Genomic DNA, 19,402 nt, shown 5'->3' on the forward strand with positions numbered 1-19,402 from the left:
TCAGAGGGCCTGTGTTGTACAGGATGTCCCTCAAAGGCAGTGGGCTGCTATCCTATGGCTATCATTTAGTGGAAAAGGTAGGGATAGGCTCCTTACTGTGAAAGAAAGTGATGCCAATAATTTTACAGTTCTTAAGAATGCAGTCCTGGATGGTTATGGCTTAACCACTGAACAATACAGGATAAAGTTCAGAGAGACCAAAAAGGAGTCTTCACAAGACTGGGTTGATTTTGTTGACCATTCAGTGAAGGCCTTGGAGGGGTGGTTACATGGCAGTAAAGTTACTGATTATGACAGCCTGTATAACTTGATCCTGAGAGAGCATATTCTTAATAATTGTGTGTCTGATTTGTTGCACCAGTACTTGGTGGACTCTGATCTGACCTCTCCCCAAGAATTGGGAAAGAAGGCAGACAAATGGGTCAGAACAAGGGTGAACAGAAAGGTTCATACAGGGGGTGACAAAGATGGCAATAAGAAGAAGGATGGTAAGTCTTTTGACAAGGGTGGGGACAAATCTAAAAATGAGTCTTCATCAGGCCCACAAAAACACTCTGGTGGTGGTGGTGGGCCCCAATCCTCTTCAAATCAAAACAAAGAAAAGAAACCATGGTGCTATTTATGTAAAATAAAAGGCCATTGGACAACAGATCCCAGTTGTCCAAAGAAAAGCACCAAGCCTCCTACCACTACAACCCCTACTGCTACACCTAGTGTCCCTACTAATAGCAGTGGTGGTGGGAGCAAACCTACTAATAGCCAATCCAAGGGAGTAGCTGGGCTCACTATTGGTAACTTAGTTGGGGTTGGTCTGATTAGGGAGACCACAGAGGCTGTGTTAGTCTCTGAGGGGGCTATTGATTTAGCCACCTTGGTTGCTTGTCCCCTTAACATGGATAAGTACAAGCAACTACCCCTAATAAATGGTGTTGAGGTTCAGGCCTACAGGGACACTGGTGCCAGTGTTACTATGGTAATTGAGAAACTGGTCCACCCTGAACAACACCTACTTGGTCACCAGTACCAAGTAACCGATGCTCACAACAACACACTTAGCCACCCCATGGCTGTTGTAAATCTCAACTGGGGGGGGGTTACTGGTCCAAAGAAAGTTGTGGTAGCCTCAGATTTACCTGTAGACTGTCTACTAGGAAATGATTTGGAGACATCAGCTTGGACGGATGTGGAGTTGGAGGCCCATGCAGCAATGCTGGGCATTCCAGGGCATATTTTTGCTTTAACCAGGGCTCAGGCCAAAAAGCAAAAAGGGCAGGGTGACTTGGATCCTGGAACAATGGACCAAGTTCTCCCTAAAGCTAGGGCTAGTAGAAGTAAAGCACTACCTACTATCCCTCCCTCTACAGTGGATTCTACTTCTGAGGAAGAAGAATTCCCTCACTGTGCAGAACCTACACCAGAGGAGCTTGAAGCAGACACTGCTGAGCTTTTGGGTGAAGGGGGGCCTGCCAGAGAGGAGCTGAGTGTGGCACAGCAGACCTGTCCCACATTAGAGGGTCTAAGACAGCAAGCTGTCAAACAGGCTAATGGGGATGTCAGTGACTCTCACAGAGTTTACTGGGAGGACAACCTCTTGTACACTGAGGCAAGGGATCCTAAACCTGAAGCTGCCAGGAGATTAGTGATTCCTCAGGAGTACAGAAAGTTCCTCCTAACACTGGCTCACGACATTCCCCTAGCTGGACATTTGGGGCAAATGAAAACTTGGGACAGGCTTGTTCCCTTGTTTCATTGGCCTAGAATGTCTGAGGACACAAAAGATTTTTGTAAGTCCTGTGAAACCTGTCAAGCCAGTGGCAAGACAGGTGGCACTCCAAAGGCACCCCTTATTCCACTGCCTGTTTTTGGGGTTCCCTTTGAAAGGGTAGGGGTTGACATAGTTGGCCCCCTTGACCCTCCTACTGCTTCAGGCAATAGGTTTATCTTGGTGGTAGTGGACCATGCCACAAGATACCCTGAAGCTATTCCTCTTAGGACCACTACAGCTCCTGCAGTGGCAAAGGCCCTCCTGGGAATCTTTTCCAGGGTGGGCTTCCCAAAAGAGGTGGTATCAGACAGAGGAAGCAATTTCATGTCTGCTTACTTAAAGGCCATGTGGAAGGAGTGTGATGTGACTTACAAGTTCACTACACCCTATCATCCACAAACAAATGGACTGGTGGAGAGATTTAATAAAACTCCCAAAGGCATGATTATGGGTCTCCCTGAAAAACTCTGCAGGAGATGGGATATCCTGTTACCATACCTCCTTTTTGCCTACAGGGAGGTACCCCAGAAAGGAGTGGGCTTCAGCACCTTTGAACTTCTTTTTGGACACCCTGTTAGGGGTCCACTCACACTTGTCAAGGAGGGTTGGGAACAAGCTTTAAAAGCTCCGAAACAAAATATTGTGGATTATGTACTTGGCCTCAGATCAAGGATGGCTGAGTACATGAAAAAGGCCAGTAAAAACCTTCAGGCCAGCCAACAGCTCCAGAAGCAATGGCATGACCAGAAGGCTGTTTTGGTTCAGTACCAACCAGGACAGAAAGTGTGGGTCTTGGAGCCTGTGGCCCCAAGAGCACTCCAAGATAAATGGAGTGGACCCCACACAATTGTTGAGAAAAAGGGTGAAGTCACCTACTTAGTTGACTTAGGCACTGCCAGGAGTCCCCTTAGGGTGCTCCATGTCAATCGCCTGAATCCCTACTATGACAGGGCTGATCTCACCCTGCTCATGGCAACTGATGAGGGACAGGGAGAAGACAGTGATCCTCTACCTGATCTCTTCTCTTCCACAGAACAAGATGCTCTAGTGGAAGGTGTTGTACTTGCAGATTGTCTTACTGCTGAGCAGAAAGACCACTGCATAAATCTCCTAGGTCAGTTCTCTGAACTCTTCTCTACTGTGCTAGGTACCACTTCTTGGTGTGAGCACACTATAGATACTGGAGACAGCTTGCCTGTCAAAAGTAAGATCTATAGGCAGCCTGACCATGTCAGAGACTGCATAAAGCAAGAGGTACAGAAAATGTTAGAACTGGGAGTGGTTCAGCACTCTGAAAGTCCATGGGCTTCTCCTGTGGTACTTGTACCAAAACCTCATTCCAAAGATGGAAAGACGGAAATGCGGTTTTGTGTAGATTACAGAGGTCTCTACCAGGTAACCAAAACTGACGCTCACCCTATACCCAGGGCAGATGAGCTCATAGATACACTGGCATCTGCCAAGTATCTAAGCACTTTTGATTTGACTGCAGGGTATTGGCAGATCAAATTATCAGAAGATGCTAAAGCTAAAACTGCATTTTCAACCATTGGAGACCATCACCAATTTACAGTAATGCCTTTTGGATTGAAAAATGCACCTGCCACTTTTCAAAGGTTGGTGAACACAGTCCTGCAAGGGCTGGAAGCTTTTAGTGCAGCATATTTGGACGATATAGCTGTCTTTAGCTCCAGTTGGGATGATCACCTGGTCCACCTGTGGAAAGTTTTGGAGGCCCTGCAAAAGGCAGGCCTCACTATCAAGGCTTCAAAGTGCCAGATAGGGCAGGGGAAGGTGGTTTATCTGGGACACCTTGTTGGTGGGGAACAGATTGCACCACTTCAGGGGAAAATCCAAACAATTATTGATTGGGTTCCCCCTACTACTCAGACTCAGGTGAGAGCCTTCCTAGGTCTCACTGGGTATTACAGGAGGTTCATTAAGAACTATGGCTCCATTGCAGCCCCTCTTAATGACCTCACATCCAAGAAAATGCCTAAAAAGGTATTATGGACAGCAAACTGTCAGAAAGCTTTTGAGGAGCTGAAGCAGGCCATGTGCTCTGCACCTGTCCTGAAAAGCCCTTGTTACTCTAAAAAATTCTATGTCCAGACTGATGCATCTGAATTAGGAGTAGGGGCAGTCCTATCACAACTTAATTCTGAGGGCCAGGATCAACCTGTTGCTTTTATTAGGAGGAGGTTGACCCCTAGAGAAAAGCGTTGGTCTGCCATTGAGAGGGAGGCCTTTGCTGTGGTCTGGGCACTGAAGAAGTTGAGGCCATACCTGTTTGGCACTCACTTCATTGTTCAGACAGACCACACACCTCTACTTTGGCTAAAACAAATGAAAGGTGAGAATCCTAAATTGTTGAGGTGGTGCATATCCCTACAGGGAATGGACTATACAGTGGAACATAGACCTGGGAGTACCCACTCCAATGCAGATGGACTCTCCAGATATTTCCACTTAGACAATGAAGACCCATCTGGTAATGATTAGTCTTATTGTCCTTCGTTTGGGGGGGTTGTGTAGGAAAGTACCATCTTGCCTGGCATGTTACCCCTATTTTTCACTGTATATATGTTGTTTTAGTTGTAGGTATCACTAGGACCCTGCCAGCCAGGGCCCCAGTGCTCATAAGTGTGCCTGACTGTGTTACCTGTGTATATGACTAACTGTCTCACTGAGGCTCTGCTAATCAGAACCTCAGTGGTTATGCTCTCTCATTTCTTTCCACATTGTCACTAACAGGCTAGTGACCAATTTTACCAATTCACATTGGCATACTGGAACACCCTTATAATTCCCTAGTATATGGTACTGAGGTACCCAGGGTATTGGGGTTCCAGGAGATCCCTATGGGCTGCAGCATTTCTTTTGCCACCCATAGGGAGCTCTGACAATTCTTACACAGGCCTGCCACTGCAGCCTGAGTGAAATGATGCACACATTATTTCACAGCCATTATCACTGCACTTATAAGTCACCTATATGTCTAACCTTTACCTAGTAAAGGTTGGGTGCTAAGTTACTTAGTGTGTGGGCACCCTGGCACTAGCCAGAGTGCTCCCACATCGTTCAGGGCAAACTCCCCGGACTTTGTGAGTGCGGGGACACCATTACACGCGTACACTACACATAGGTCACTACCTATGTGTAGCTTCACAATGGTAACTCCGAATATGGCCATGTAACATGTCTAAGATCATGGAATTGCCCCCTCTATGCCATCCTGGCATTGTTGGTACAATCCCATGATCCCACGGGTCTGTAGCTCAGACCCGGGTACTGCCAAACTGCCTTTTCAGGGGTTTCACTGCAGCTGCTGCTGCTGCCAACCCCTCAGACAGGTTTCTGCCCTCCTGGGGTCCAGCCAGGCTTGTCCCAGGATGGCAGAACAAAGAACTTCCTCTGAGAGAGGGTGTTACACCCTCTCCCTTTGGAAAATGGTGTGAAGGCAGGGGAGGAGTAGCCTCCCCCAGCCTCTGGAAATGCTTTCATGGGCACATTTGGTGCCTATTTCTGCATAAGCCAGTCTACACCGGTTCAGGGACCCCTTAGCCCTGCTCTGGCGCGAAACTGGACAAAGGAAAGGGGAGTGACCACTCCCCTGACCTGCACCTCCCCTGGGAGGTGTCCAGAGCTCCTCCAGTGTGCTCCAGACCTCTGCCATCTTGGAAACAGAGGTGCTGCTTGCACACTGGACTGCTCTGAGTGGCCAGTGCCACCAGGTGACGTCAGAGACTCCTTCTGATAGGCTCCTTCAGGTGTTGCTAGCCTATCCTCTCTCCTAGGTAGCCAAACCCTCTTTTCTGGCTATTTAGGGTCTCTGTCTCTTGGGATTCCTTAGATAACGAATGCAAGAGCTCATCAGAGTTCCTCTTCATCTCTCTCTTCACCTTCTGCCAAGGAATCGACTGCTGACCGCGCTGGAAGCCTGCAAAACTGCAACAAAGTAGCAAAGACGACTACTGCAACTCTGTAATGCTGATCCTGCCGCCTTCTCGACTGTTTTCCTGGTGGTGTATGCTGTGGGGGTAGTCTGCCTCCTCTCTGCACTAGAAGCTCCGAAGAAATCTCCCGTGGGTCGACGGAATCTTCCCCCTGCAACCGCAGGCACCAAAGAACTGCATTACAGGTACTCTGGGTCTCCTCTCAGCACGACGAGCGAGGTCCCTTGATTCCAGCAACTCTGTCCAAGTGACTCCCACAGTCCAGTGACTCTTCAGTCCAAGTTTGGTGGAGGTAAGTCCTTGCCTCCCCACGCCAGACTGCATTGCTGGGAACCACGACTTTTGCAGCTACTCCGGCTTCCATGCACTTCCGGTGGAAATCCTTTGTGCACAGCCAAGTCTGGGTCCACGGCACTCTAACCTGCATTGCACGACTTTCTAAGTTGGTCTCCAGCGACGTGGGACTCCTTTGTGCAACTTCGGGTGAGCACCGTTTCACGCATCCTCGTAGTGCCTGTTTCTGGCACTTCTACGGGTGCTACCTGGTGCTGAGTGGGCTCCTTGTCTTGCTCGACGTCCCTTCTGTCCCCAGACGCAATTGGCGACATCCTGGTCCCTCCTGGGCCACAGCAGCATCCAAAAACCCTTACCGCATGATTTGCAGCTAGCAAGGCTTGTTGGCTGTATTTCCACAGGAAAACACTTCTGCACAACTCTCGACGGCGTGGGGGATCCATCCTCCAAAGGGAAAGTTTCTATCCCTTGTCATTCCTGCAGAATCCTAAGCTTCTACTGTCCAGTAGCAGCTTCTTTGCATCCACCGTTGGCATTTCTTGGGCATCTGCCCATCTCCGACTTGCTTGTGACTTTTGGACTTGGTCCCCTTGTTCCACAGGTACCCTCGTTTGGAAATCCATCGTTGTTGCATTGCTGGTTTGTGTCTTTCCTGCAGAATTCCCCTATCTCGACTTCTTTGTCCTTTGGGGAACTTTAGTGCACTTTGCACTCACTTTTCAGGGTCTTGGGGAGGGCTATTTTTCTAACCATTACTATTTTCTAATAGTCCCAGCGACCCTCTACAAGGTCACATAGGTTTGGGGTCCATTCGTGGTTCGCATTCCACTTTTGGAGTATATGGTTTGTGTTGCCCCTATCCCTATGTGTCTCCATTGCATCCTATTGTAACTATACATTGTTTGCACTGTTTTCTAAGACTATACTGCATATTTTTGGTATTGTGTACATATATCTTGTGTATATTTGCTATCCTCATACTGAGGGTACACTCTGAGATACTTTGGCATATTGTCATAAAAATAAAGTACCTTTATTTTTAGTATATCTGTGTATTGTGTTTTCTTCTGATATTGTGCAAGTGACACTAGTGGTACTGTAGGAGCTTCACTCGTCTCCTAGTTCAGCCTAAGCTGCTCTGCTAAGCTACCATTATCTATCAGCCTAAGCTGCTAGACACCCTATACACTAATAAGGGATACCTGGGCCTGGTGCAAGGTGTAAGTACCCCTTGGTACTCACTACAAGCCAGTCCAGCCTCCTACAAGCCCTGTCTTCATTCTCTCTCACTTTACCATCTTGTGTGAACTTTGAAATCGTAGGAATGCAAGCAATACACTTCCACTGTCTGGGAGGTCTGCGTTTCAGTGTGCTTTCCTCTACCGGAGCTGGCATGCACGTGAGTAGGGTGTTAGTAATGAGCATACCAGCAAAGCCAAAGGGGACCTGCGCTATAGCTGACCACCAAGGAGGGTATTGGGGGGTGGACACTGTCTGCTTTTTGTACAACTCACATCCTGAGTTCTTGCTTTTCAAGACTCTTCCATATGTTCTAATGATGTTTATTAGCACTTATGGGAGCGCTTTGAAATACGTGCGCTCAGGATGTGAGTTGTACAAAAATGATTCTTTTTTGTACAGAACACATCCTGAGCTCAGGTATTTCAAGGCAATCTCATACGTACTAATGACTTTGTTAGCACATATGAAAGCGCCTTGAAATGTGTCAGATTTTCCTTTTTCTAGGCACGAAGGCTCACTTACCCAGTGGCGTAGCGTGGAGGGTGCAGGGGGGGGCGGCCGCACCGGGCGCAACATCTGGGGGGGGGGGGAAATCCACGGGTTAGGGGGCGCAAATTACTTGCCTTGCCCCGGGTGCTGACACGGGTTAGGGGGCGCAAATTACTTGCCTTGCCCCGGGTGCTGACAACCCACGCTACGCCACTGCACTTACCCAGGCAACGGCAGGCAGCGGGAGCTTGCAGGAGGCCGCGCTCCGATCACTGGGTTCGTGAGTCAAACAGAGGCAATGCCCTGAGAAGGTACAGGAGTCACCTCAGACCAATAATTTGGGGCAGACTCTTTAGACAACCGGACACAGCTATCCTTTGACCCAATGCAAGAAAATTATGCATTTTGAACACATTGTTCAATCCAGATGTGATTACACAAGCAATGTGTGTTAGTGGATCTGAGAATGTTTATGTGCTACTGACAAAGGCCTTTAAAAAGGGAAATACGCTATTTAACAACTAAAAGCTGTTTCTTCAGATTTCAGTACAAAGCGCTTTCTAACCAGGTTTCTCATAGTTATTCTAAGATGGCAGCCCTTTTTGCCAATGTTTCGAAAATTCCATTGTGAAATGGCAGTGAGCTCTCAAAATTCCTTTATTTCCATCTTCATAAAGACACTCCTGCCTCACAGTTAACCACAGGTAGGTTTTAAGTCTGATTATTAAGATGTTGGTCCCATACTTGTTTGAGGCGGCAGACATGTACAGGTCTCAGAATATTGAGATTAGTGTGTTCTCACACCTGGGTTTGGTATGTGTAACTGGTAAGTCACTGGTTTGCTTCCATTCATCCTTCTTTTGAATAAGTCACAGCCAATCAGTTTACTTTGCCAGGAATCTTTTCTGTCCTAAACCAAAACAAAATAGGTGTTGTCAGCACCTCATACTCAGCAGGTCTCATATGAGATGACTGAGCTACATTGATGCAGGAAGCCACCAGCCCTAAATCACTGCAAAAGAGTAGTTGCCTTTAAATAACTTTACAACAACTGGTGTTCTAGGATGCGAAGAATGCAAGTATTCATTCAAGATGCAGAACACAAAGAATGTGTGGCTGATGGGCAATGTTCTGCAAGAAGTCACTCTAACAGATATTATGCCTCTTAATATCATATTTTATGATAACAACTATCAGGCTTTCAGGGGCTGCTCTGAAGCCCACAGCACATAGAGTCAACTTCACTAAAATATAAGTGTTTTTCACTCCTCTGTAATGGTTGTTCCTAAACATCAATAGTAATTAGAGCCTTTACCCTGGCCTGGATAATGAAAGGGACCCCCTGGAAGGGGCACAACAGAGACACCAGGCAGACAACATGTTTACCAGTTTGCCATTGTAACACTTGAACAAGTATGCACAAAGTAGTCTTTACACTGTGCAATGCTTTGGTATTGCCAAGCTGTTATACTAAATATCAGAGTTGTGCTGCTTTTGACAAACCTAGGCTTAGTTTGACAGCAGAATAATAATTCTCAAGCATTTTGCTTCCACCCTACACTAGCTAGAAGAGGCATACCCAGCAATGACCCAGACAGACAATGTGACAGCCACTCTCACCCCTGGATACACCCTCTCACACCAATTCTCATACCCAGAGAAGACGCAGCCAACTCCCACCATGTACGGCCAAAGGGCTGTGCACAGCGCGGGTTTGGGTAGTTAGGGGGCGTTGGCCACAGGGTCTCGCTGCAGGCCAGGTCTTACGAGCAACCTCCCCTGCGCACGGGTGAAGGCTGTTCACGGTGCAAGGTTGGGTGTTTATAGGGGGTTGGACTCAGGGCATGGTACCGTTCACCGCAATGGTTGTAATAACGTGTAGTAATTAAAGTTACTATAAGTTAAAAAAAAAACATAGAAATTCACTGAAAAAAACAAAGGTTACAGGGACATTATAGTTAGGCTCACATTTTAAACTCACAAAAGCATAGAAATTCACCAGTTATATTTAGAGTTACCTCAAGTAACTATAGCTTGTGCCCTAAGGTAACTATAACACGCGCCCTCGACATGCACAGCCAATTACCGCACAAATGATAGCACTCATGACACCTTTGGTAACATCAATGATAATATCAGTGTAATATTTGCAGTAAAACTTTTACTGAACAAAATGTGCAAAGCGGAAAACTTAAAGACTTAAAGAAAGACAAACGATAGAAACACAGAAGGAGCAAAAGAAAAAGAAATAAAGAAACAGGAACTAAAGGAAGAAGGAAACAAGGGAAAAAGAAGAAAGTATGGATGGAAATATAGAAGGGAATGAGGGATACAAACAAGTAAGAATAGAAAGAAGGGAAAAAAGAAGGAAAAAGAAAGGGAAGAGAGAAAAGAGGAAGAAAATAAAAAGGGAAAGCAAGGAGAAAGGAAGGAAAAACAGAGTGAACAAAGAAAATAAAAAAAATAGGAAAGGAAAAAAGAAAGGCTCTAAGAAGGAAAGAAGGAAGGAAAGATGGGAACAAAGAAAAATAAATAAAGAAAAAGGAGGGGAAGAAGAGAAACAAGGGAGGAACATAGGATAGAGAGCAAGAGGAAATGAAAGGAAAACTAAAAAGAGGGAAAGAAGGAAAGAAGGATAGAAAGGCAAAAAGAAAAGGAAAGAAAGAAGAAAGGAAAAATGTAACGAAAAAGGGTAAGGCAAGAAAGAATAATAAGAGGAAAGAATGAAGGAAAGAAGAGGAAGGAACAAGAAAGGAAAGAAGAAAAAATTTAAATTGAAGGAATAATAAAAAGGAAAAGAGAAAAAAGAAGGAAATAGAAAAAAGGGAAGATAGAAAGAAGGAAGGAAAGGTGAAAAGAAAAAGAAAGAAAGAAAAAGAGAAAAAAGAAAGAAAGAATTGGAAAAAGGAAGGAAAGAATATGAAACAAAGAAGAAGAAAATAAAAGTGTTACAGGCGCTGCAAATTAACCATGATAAAGGTTCATTTTTTTCCTGAGCAAAGATGATTAAAACAAATTGGTGAACTTGAGTCCAGATTAAACATGTTCTGGAGAACTAGCTGCTTCTGAATTCACACGTATAATAGTGAAGCTTTCGTCTTGTGTGGCGCATGCCCAGGTAAACAAGAACAACTTAAAACAGAACAGGTTGAAAGGGGTGTAGTCTGCTATGCTCTGAAAAAGCAGTCAAATAAAGGAGACAACAAAAGGAATTTACAGCATCACTGGCAGGAGATGGGATCTGATAACCGGTCAATGTGCCCTGTGCCCACAGCTTCTTCTTTCACTGATACAAAGGCAACACTAAAGTAATTATAAAGTGAAAACAAATGGCACCGAAGGGAACCAGTTTGTGTGTGGATGTGCTCCTTTCGAGAGGGCAAAATGCAGTCACTCAGAGTTAACCGGTGGCTGAAGTGGGCTGACCCCACGACCAATGTTGTATCTTGTACTGGGTGGAAGCAAAATATGAATGAACAGACCAATGGATGAAGCGAGCTGGCTGAAAGCCCCTTTATGTAAATATATTATACTTATAATGTAAGTACAGGCCTAATGACTAGGTGGGAGGCAGACAAAATGAGAGAGACAAAGAAGAATGCGCATAAAACACACAAGATTGCACTAAAGAAAGAAAAGATGGAAAGTAGATTGGGAGGATTGAAAGAACAGCAGAAAGAGGAAAAGAAACATCAAAAAAGGATAAAAGGGAAGGAAAGACCGGATGAAGGAAACTTTACTGTTGCATGAACCTCCCCCAAATGGGTTGGTATTTAACTCTTTACTCATTCGTGCAGCGCCACATGGGTCACAGTGGGAGTGTTTTATTTTCTAGGCTACTCCCTTGGCTGTCATCTGGCCTGGACCAGACACATCAGCTGAAGAATTGTCTGTGTTATGGAGTTTGCAGGAGCCCAGGCTGGGAGAAGGGGGAGTTTTTGCTAAAGCATTTTTATCCCAGGGGGCACTTATGCACGCCTAGACCTGCATCACTACGTCCTCATGGAGTAGGCGCTGAAACAAATCCCTGAAGGCTCATAGAAGGTGCTATGGGGCATATTTACAAGAAAATGGCGCATCGGTCCCGATGCTCAACTTTTCTTGTGTGCGACCACTGTCACCTAACGACACCAAGGTTGCACCATATTTACAATACGGTGTGTCACGGCGGTCGTTTTGACGCTATTGTGCTGCTTGGCAGCACCTGCATAAAAATCTTTGACGCTGGTGCAGCAAAGCACAGTGAAATCTTGTAATTTTCAATGCATCATTTTTTCAGGCTTCCTAACGGGGGAACGCCCCCCCCGCACACATTATGCCTGGCGCTGGCATAATGTGGCACAAGGGGTCACAATGTGGAGCAATGCATGTATTTTGCCACTTTGTAAATGTTGCTTCTGGAAAAGGCCACCTTAGCGCTGCCTTAGTGTCAAAAAATTACGCTAAGCTGGCGAAAGGGGCTTATAAGCATGTCGCTATGTGTTCCACCGTGTCGGAGTGATGTTACGAGGCCGCTCCAATTCCGCGCAGCACATTACTTTTACCAGCAGTTCTCCATGCATTGCCCTCCTGCTTCTGCCCTCAGTTAAAATGGGAGTATACGAAGTGTGTCCTGTGTGCCCCTGCCACCCCATGTCCTGTGCGCTATGGCCGCACATGTTCTTTGCGCCCCTGCCAACCATGTCCTGTGTGTCTTTGTCACCCATGCACTCTGTGCCCCTGCCACTCATGTACTCTGTGCCCCTGCCACCCATGTACTGTGTGCCCCTGCAATCCATGCCCTGCGTGCCCCTGCCACTGATGTTCTGTGTGCCCCTGACACTCATCTTCTGTATGCCCCAGCCACCCATGTACTGTGTGCCCCGATACTCATCTTCTGTGTGCCCCGGCTGCCCATGTACTGTGTGCCCCTGCAACCCATGTCCTGTGTGCACCTGCCACCCATGCCATGTGTGCTCTGCCACCCATGTACTGTGTGCCCCTGCCACCCATGTACTGTGTGCCCCTGCCACCCATGTACTGTGTGCCTCTGCCACCCATGTACTGTGTGGCCCTGCGACCCAGGTCCTCTGTGCTCTGCCACCCTTGTCCTCTACGCCCCTGGCAGCAGCCACTGCACACTCCATGTGACCACGGGCCACCTGGAGTGTGGGAATTCTTGAGTGGCAGGGCGGCAGCTCACCATGTTGCAGATGTGGTAGCCAAGTAAAGGACAAACCATAAGTAGACATGTAGTTTATTCACAGAGACACCATGAGCCACTCAATGCTCTCAGATTAATTCCCCAACCAACCACTGTTCATATTCAGACCCACACAACTGGATGGCAAGTTCCACAGGACAGGGGTCAGATCTGAGGAGACAGCCTGTACCTGTCCCATGCATTAGCGGCTGCTCCATGAGAGCAGAGGAGCATCGCCTGCTGGAAAAATGCCCCAGAGCAGCTGAAAATAAAATGGTAATAAAGTTTATTTATTACATTTTATTTATCAGCTACCCGTCCTGAACCGAGTATCAGGAAGGGGAGGGGCAATTACTGCTGGGTGGAAGCAAGGAGCTGTCCACTATGTTTAAAGTGCGCATGTCCCTTTGGCCAGCCTTCTTGCGACAGCCAGCTGGGTTAGAGAAAACACAGGCCTCCAGTGGTCTTATGAGCGTTGAGAGGCCACTCCCTCCAACCCTGAAGCTTCTCTCATGCTGTTTAGCAGCATGGTAGCAGCGACAGGATTGGGTAGTGCAGTTTCCTGGGTCCGGAACTTTGAGGAGAGAAGACACTGGAGCAAGGAGGATGTCATGGCAAGTCAGTAAGGTAAGGCCTTTCCTTATTATTATATTAACCTCACCCATATTTTTCCGGCCCCACCACTCTAAATGCATGGCAGCCGCCACTGGCCTGATGCCTCAGGAATGTGCAAACTGAGCTGCTTCTAGCAGGTAAGGGACAGGAAGGATACAAACTTAGGTAAACTATTGTGCGATGTGGCAGATGCACCTTCAACTAAGCCAATCCTCTTCTGTTTGCAGTGCATGTTTGATACTTGGGGGTATATTTACTAAGGTTTTGTGCAGTGTTGCTAATCAATGCAAGATCTTTTTTTACTACTTTTCTTTCCACCACAAAACGTATGTGCTGGAAATCACTTGAAAGTAGTGTGCTTTGCATTACTGAGCACCAAAGGGGCTTTCCATGGGTGGTGCATGGGCCTTCCCTCTGCAACCTCCCAAGGTTTGTGACGCAAAACCCTATTTACTAAACAGTAGACAAGGTTTTACATTAAAAAAAAAAAACTATTTAAAAAAAGCAGTTCTTTGGATGCCTGCGGCACTGTACAGCACACATACAAGGTAGGAAAAGTTTTACGTTAGTCTAAGCATAGTAATATGTACTGGAAGGGTATCCTTCAAGTATAAATCCTATGCTTGACTCGCACACACCCTTGCACTGTGGTGCTGTACATCTCTGCACTGGCGCTAGGCAGAGGGGAGGAGAGTACCATATTTCTGTAACTATGACTCTCTTCTGTTCTCTCCTTCTCACGCAGCACAGCATTTTTTGCTACTGAGCTGCACTGTGTGGAAATTTGGTAAATCTGGGCCCAAATGTCCTTGGACATCAGCAGAAGAACAGTTGCTGCAACCACAATCAGTTATATCAAGGGCATTGAAAGGCTTACCATGAGCACCATGTTCACTATACAAGGCCATATTCTTTGTTTTGAGGCTCAGGGAGATTAAATGATTTGCTCAGAATCACAGGATGTTGAACCAACGCCGAGACTCAAACGTGTTCCCCCTAGTTCCAGAGTCTGCTGCTTGGGCCATAACATCACGTCCTCTCCTAATTTGCCAACCTTGAGAACTGATACAGGCACAAATGCTGGAGCCACACCAGACACCAGTGAACACTCCCCCCAAACAACAAAGGATGCCTGTCTGGTAGAATTTATGTAACATTAGCAGTGGCCTTGAACACTCAGCTACGATTTATAATCATTTACAGTGGAGAAGGGTGTTCAGTAGGTGCTAGAATCCTTTCATGATTTCTCATTCTCAATAGTTTCTCCTCCAGTGTCAGGGGATCTCCAGGTCTGTCTTTGCTTACTAGGAATTATAGTCACTTACTAATCAGAACAGTGAAACTACACGTCCCAGAATGCAGAGTACTTTGATGGAGAAGTGTGGCACAATGGTTAGAACAGCAGACCCTGAGGCAGAGATCTGGCCTGGGACCAGGGTTCAATTCCCACCTCGGCAGATCTTGGGCTCAATTCCCTTGGGCCAGATAATTCTCGCCTCAGTGCCTAATCTAATTAATGGGCCCCACTCAGTAACTCTGGGCAATAGCTTGCTTAATCTCCACAACTGCCCTCACAGTGCTTGGATGCTTGGCTTCACCCTGGGGTTGTCCAGGAGTGGGGGCCTCTCAGGGAAAAGCCAGGAGGGGTTCCACAGTGGTATGTGTTCAGCGCCTTGAGACCCTAAAGGGTGAGTAGTGTGCTCTACAAGTGTAAAGTTTACAGTTTGGGATATAAAACCACAACTGGTAACTATGATAAACCATTCACCTTATGCTGGTTTCCTAATTGGGGTGATGTTAACTTAGAAAATTGGCATTTAATTTTCTTAAAGTTGTAAGTATTTTGACATCATATTTTGTTTTTAATGAGACACTCGCATGCTTACAAATGTAAGTCATGGTGCTTTTGTTCTGGTGTTTTTGGTCTGCGAGTAAGCCAGGAAAATAGGATGTGGCACCATGTTTTTATTACCACATACATTTATTTCAGTCTTGCAATGGAGAATTCTTCAGCAGCCTCTAAACACAATTTTACCAATGCTAGAGGTACACAGCAAGGCCTCAGCCTGAAGCTTCCTCTTCAAAGGTTTCGAAAGCCAAATTAAGGGGCCCCTCTAATGCCACCATGTGTGCGTCATACTTAAAATACAGCGACCCATGGCGGTAGTTAGTGGACTCCCGTCAATATTGTCGACGCTAGTCCGCCGCTTTGCAGGATTAGTGTCAAAAATGTTGACGCTAATCATGCAAAGCACTCAGAGGCTCTTTGTAAGCAACGGAATTTTCTTTTTAATGCCTGCTCTGAGCAGGCGTTAAAAGTTCTGAAAAAAATAGCGTAAGGAAATCCCTTAGATTTCCATTTTTTAGGACCCCCTAACGGGGCAACGCCCCCTTTGCATACTTTATGCCTGGCGCAGGTATAATGTAGGGCAAAGGGTTACAAAGTGGCAAAATGTATGCATTGCGCCACTTTGTAAATATGGCGCAGCGTTTTTGCCTTCTAACGCCACATTAGCGCCAAGGTGCTAGGGGCTCTTAAATATGCCCCTAAATGTCTTGCATGAAACACAGAAAACAAATCGACACTCTGCCCATTCTTCATGTCATTCTGTGAATCTATCCTACGTCAGCCTTTATCATCCATGCAACAGGCTGAGACAAGGCTGGGGATCCCTGCACCGTTTGAAATGTATCTACTTGGGAAGTATATCCCAAGCTTTTTGGAGTCCTATGCTTTTTAAACAGGGCAGGGAATTATTTTCATTGAATGGATTAGGATGGTGAGGCCACACTAAAAGACACTACATAAGGATTGGAAACTGAGTGAAACTTTAGTTTGTATTTTCAACAGGTTGTTTATTTAATGGTGTAAAAAGATCACTGTTTTTACAAAGTTAAGGTACATATTATTGTTCCTATGGGTCCATCCACCCATATGTCTGTAAAAAATATTTCATGCACTTTAATACAAATGCTTCCATCTTTTAAAGTCTTTTGGCATCATTGCTATAATTTGGTCTTCTTTAACGGCTGGACTTTAACTGGCTTTTAATTTCGTTGTATCTGTTTCTCTCTCCTTAAGTGCAACATACCGCTGCAACATGGCCGACTACCGCATACGGGTGTACAAGGACAAGGATCACGTGACAGTACGGAGACTGTTTGCAAACGGACTTGCAGAGAATATTCCACCTTTCAGAAAGTATGTCTTGACTCTTCCACGAACGAAGCTTTTCCTGTTGGGGGTCCACCTGATGATCCTGATGGGCTTCCAGCACTCCTCCATTTCTGCTTTGCAAGCCACCCTGTGTGCGGCCGCTGCCTGGTGTGGAACGCTGTCATTTGTCTGGTGGGGCGCAAGCTATACCTACACTTCCTACATCCAGCAGAGCCTGGAGGAGGACATGCTTGACATACAAAAATGTTACATACAGAAGAGAAGAGCATGTTTTTGGGTGGCGGAGTCAAATGGGAAAGTTGTTGGCATGGTGGCCGCCCAACCGTACAGCGCTAGTGATGGAGAGACCAAAGTGGAGCTACTGCGGCTGTCGGTGAGCAAGGAACACCGGGGACAAGGAATTGGCAAAGCTTTGTGCCAAACAGTTATTAACTTCGGCCGACAGGAAAGTTACGAGTCAGTGGTTTTGGATACCTCAATGGTTCAATATGCAGGACGGAAGCTGTATGAAAACTTGGGGTTCAAACTGATAAACTCCTATATTCCACGATCTTTTATCTCTAGGCTTTTTCACTTTTATGTTCTTATTTATAGTTATAAAATTCATGCACATAATTAAAATATCAAGCATTATGACCTATCGCAAATGGCTCATATGCGCTTGCTTCTACTTGTATCTTTTGAGTTTTGAGGGAGGTGACCAACTTTGTAACCAGCATGTCCAAGATTTGGTTCTATAGTGGTCCTTGATAAACGGTGAGGTAACAAGGGGGTATTTTGAAAGCTATGGGATCCCTGAGCTCTTCAGCAATGGTTTGGGTGAGGACATGCTTCTACAAGGAGATAGCGATGACCTTCACAGAGTCCATTAGGATGACCTTCTCCCTTCAGGTCATTATGGACAATGTGTCCAGCTGTGGACATTTTGTGGTACACTAATGCATTCTGGGCAATGTAGTGCTGCTTTGCTTCCATGGAATTAATTAGACCAAAACACCTGTAATGGATGATTTGAAGGTGAAAAGGTCAGGATTGGGGGCAGTGTTCTTAATGATCTGGAATGAGTTGATCAACCTAAGAGGAAGAAGTTCCTTAAAGCCCGGATGAGAGTTTACCTGTGCAGAGACATGACAGACTATGGCAACTGTTCAGAAAGAAGAGAATGCAGTGGAAAAAAGAAATGTGCCGGCACGTGTAAATAATGTGTGAAAGTGGATCCATGGTTTTTGTCATCTGTTCATGACTCAAGATTATGGAGTATGCTCTGATGAAGCTCTCAGCCCAGACACTGCTGTCTGGATTGTCTCCTGACCAAGCACCATGCATTCTTCCTGACTACTCTCTCTTGGCACTCTGTTAGAGAGACTGAACAAAGTTCAACAAACTAACACAACAATGGCACTACTCTTCCCCACATCCACGACACCTGGACAACGGCAAGGGAGTATGGTTACAGATTGGAAGAGGATTCCTCTAAATGTACCTCCATGAAGGCAGCATTGGTGTTTGTAGGCTATCCATCCATATGTGTGTATCCTCAGTTGCAAGCAGCCTTTAGCCTTCCTCAAATATGAAAACATCTTATTCACTGGCATACTAGACCTATTTGTAACTACTGCACGGAGGGTACAAGACGCCCAAAAGTGCATTCTAAATGTAAAGCTGCAACAACATTACTTGTGGTAAAATTTAGAACAAAATGTGCCTTAAGCATAATGATGTTTTAGCTCAGGCTGTCCCTTTGTTTTTGAATAAAGTGAAACCATTTCGAATACCTGCTTTACCAGTTTGTATGTGATTTGGAAGAGTGCAGTAAAAGTTAGATGCTACTGGTCATTTGGTAATACAAAAAATGTAGTGTACTTATATGTGGACCACTTTTGTATGGATTAATAATTCACTGTTTGAGGAAGTAGCAATCTAAATCCATGGTTCCCAACCTGTGGTCCAGGGACACCTGGGAGTCCACGACGCCTCCTCAGGGGGTCCGTGACTGCTTAGAAAATTAAATAATATTAACAAATTAGGTCCCCAGCTTTCAGTGATGACTTAGTGGGGGGTCCATGGATTCCAATAATGATTCAGTGGGGATCCCTGGGTTCGTGTAATGATAAAATGGGGGTCCACAGAAGTCAAAAGGTTGGGAACCACTGATCTAAATCACTGTTAAAAAAAGACAAAAAAACTGTATTGGTGCAGGTAAATGAAGACAAAATTTTTTCATGAATACATGAAGAGCCTGATTTAAAGTTTGGTGGACGGGTTACTCCATCACAAACGTGATAGATATATTGTCCGCTGTATTACGATGTCTATAGGATATAATGGGATCGTAATACAGTGGACGAGATATCAGTCACGTTTCTGACAGAGTAACTCCATCAGCCAAACTCTAGATCACGCCCTACATTTTTGCTATCTGCACTGCAAAAATAAAGTTTTCGTGCTAACTACCTTTCTGCCTAACTTTTTGTTCCATGTGGGAAATGTTGTTCCCATTCTGTGTGTGCCTGTCCTGGTGCCTGGGATGCTGAGTGGAATGGTGAAAGTGAGTAGACGTGGTGTGTAGTGTGTAGTGGAAGCCGGAGATAGTGAGAGATGGCGGGAGGATGGAGCCTTACCTGCTGTTGCTGTAACCTGGGGGCCTAACATGAAATCCAAAAACTTGCCTGCTACTTAAG

General features: G+C 45.8%; 1 protein-coding gene across 1 annotated transcript in view; it reads left to right on the forward strand.

Moving 5' to 3' along the window:
• Positions 1 to 19,174, forward strand: part of LOC138259363 (probable N-acetyltransferase CML1) — a 52,121-nt gene extending 32,947 nt beyond the window's left edge. The window contains exon 2 of the mRNA XM_069207081.1: positions 16,626 to 19,174. Within this exon, the coding sequence (XP_069063182.1) occupies positions 16,626 to 17,340 (715 nt within the window). The 3' untranslated portion in view covers positions 17,341 to 19,174. The remainder of the gene's footprint in view (positions 1 to 16,625) is intronic.
• The last annotated feature ends 228 nt before the right edge of the window (positions 19,175 to 19,402 follow it).

The sequence above is a fragment of the Pleurodeles waltl genome, chromosome 1_1, assembly GCF_031143425.1.
Source record: "Pleurodeles waltl isolate 20211129_DDA chromosome 1_1, aPleWal1.hap1.20221129, whole genome shotgun sequence".
In the NCBI taxonomy this organism is placed as follows: domain Eukaryota; kingdom Metazoa; phylum Chordata; class Amphibia; order Caudata; family Salamandridae; genus Pleurodeles; species Pleurodeles waltl.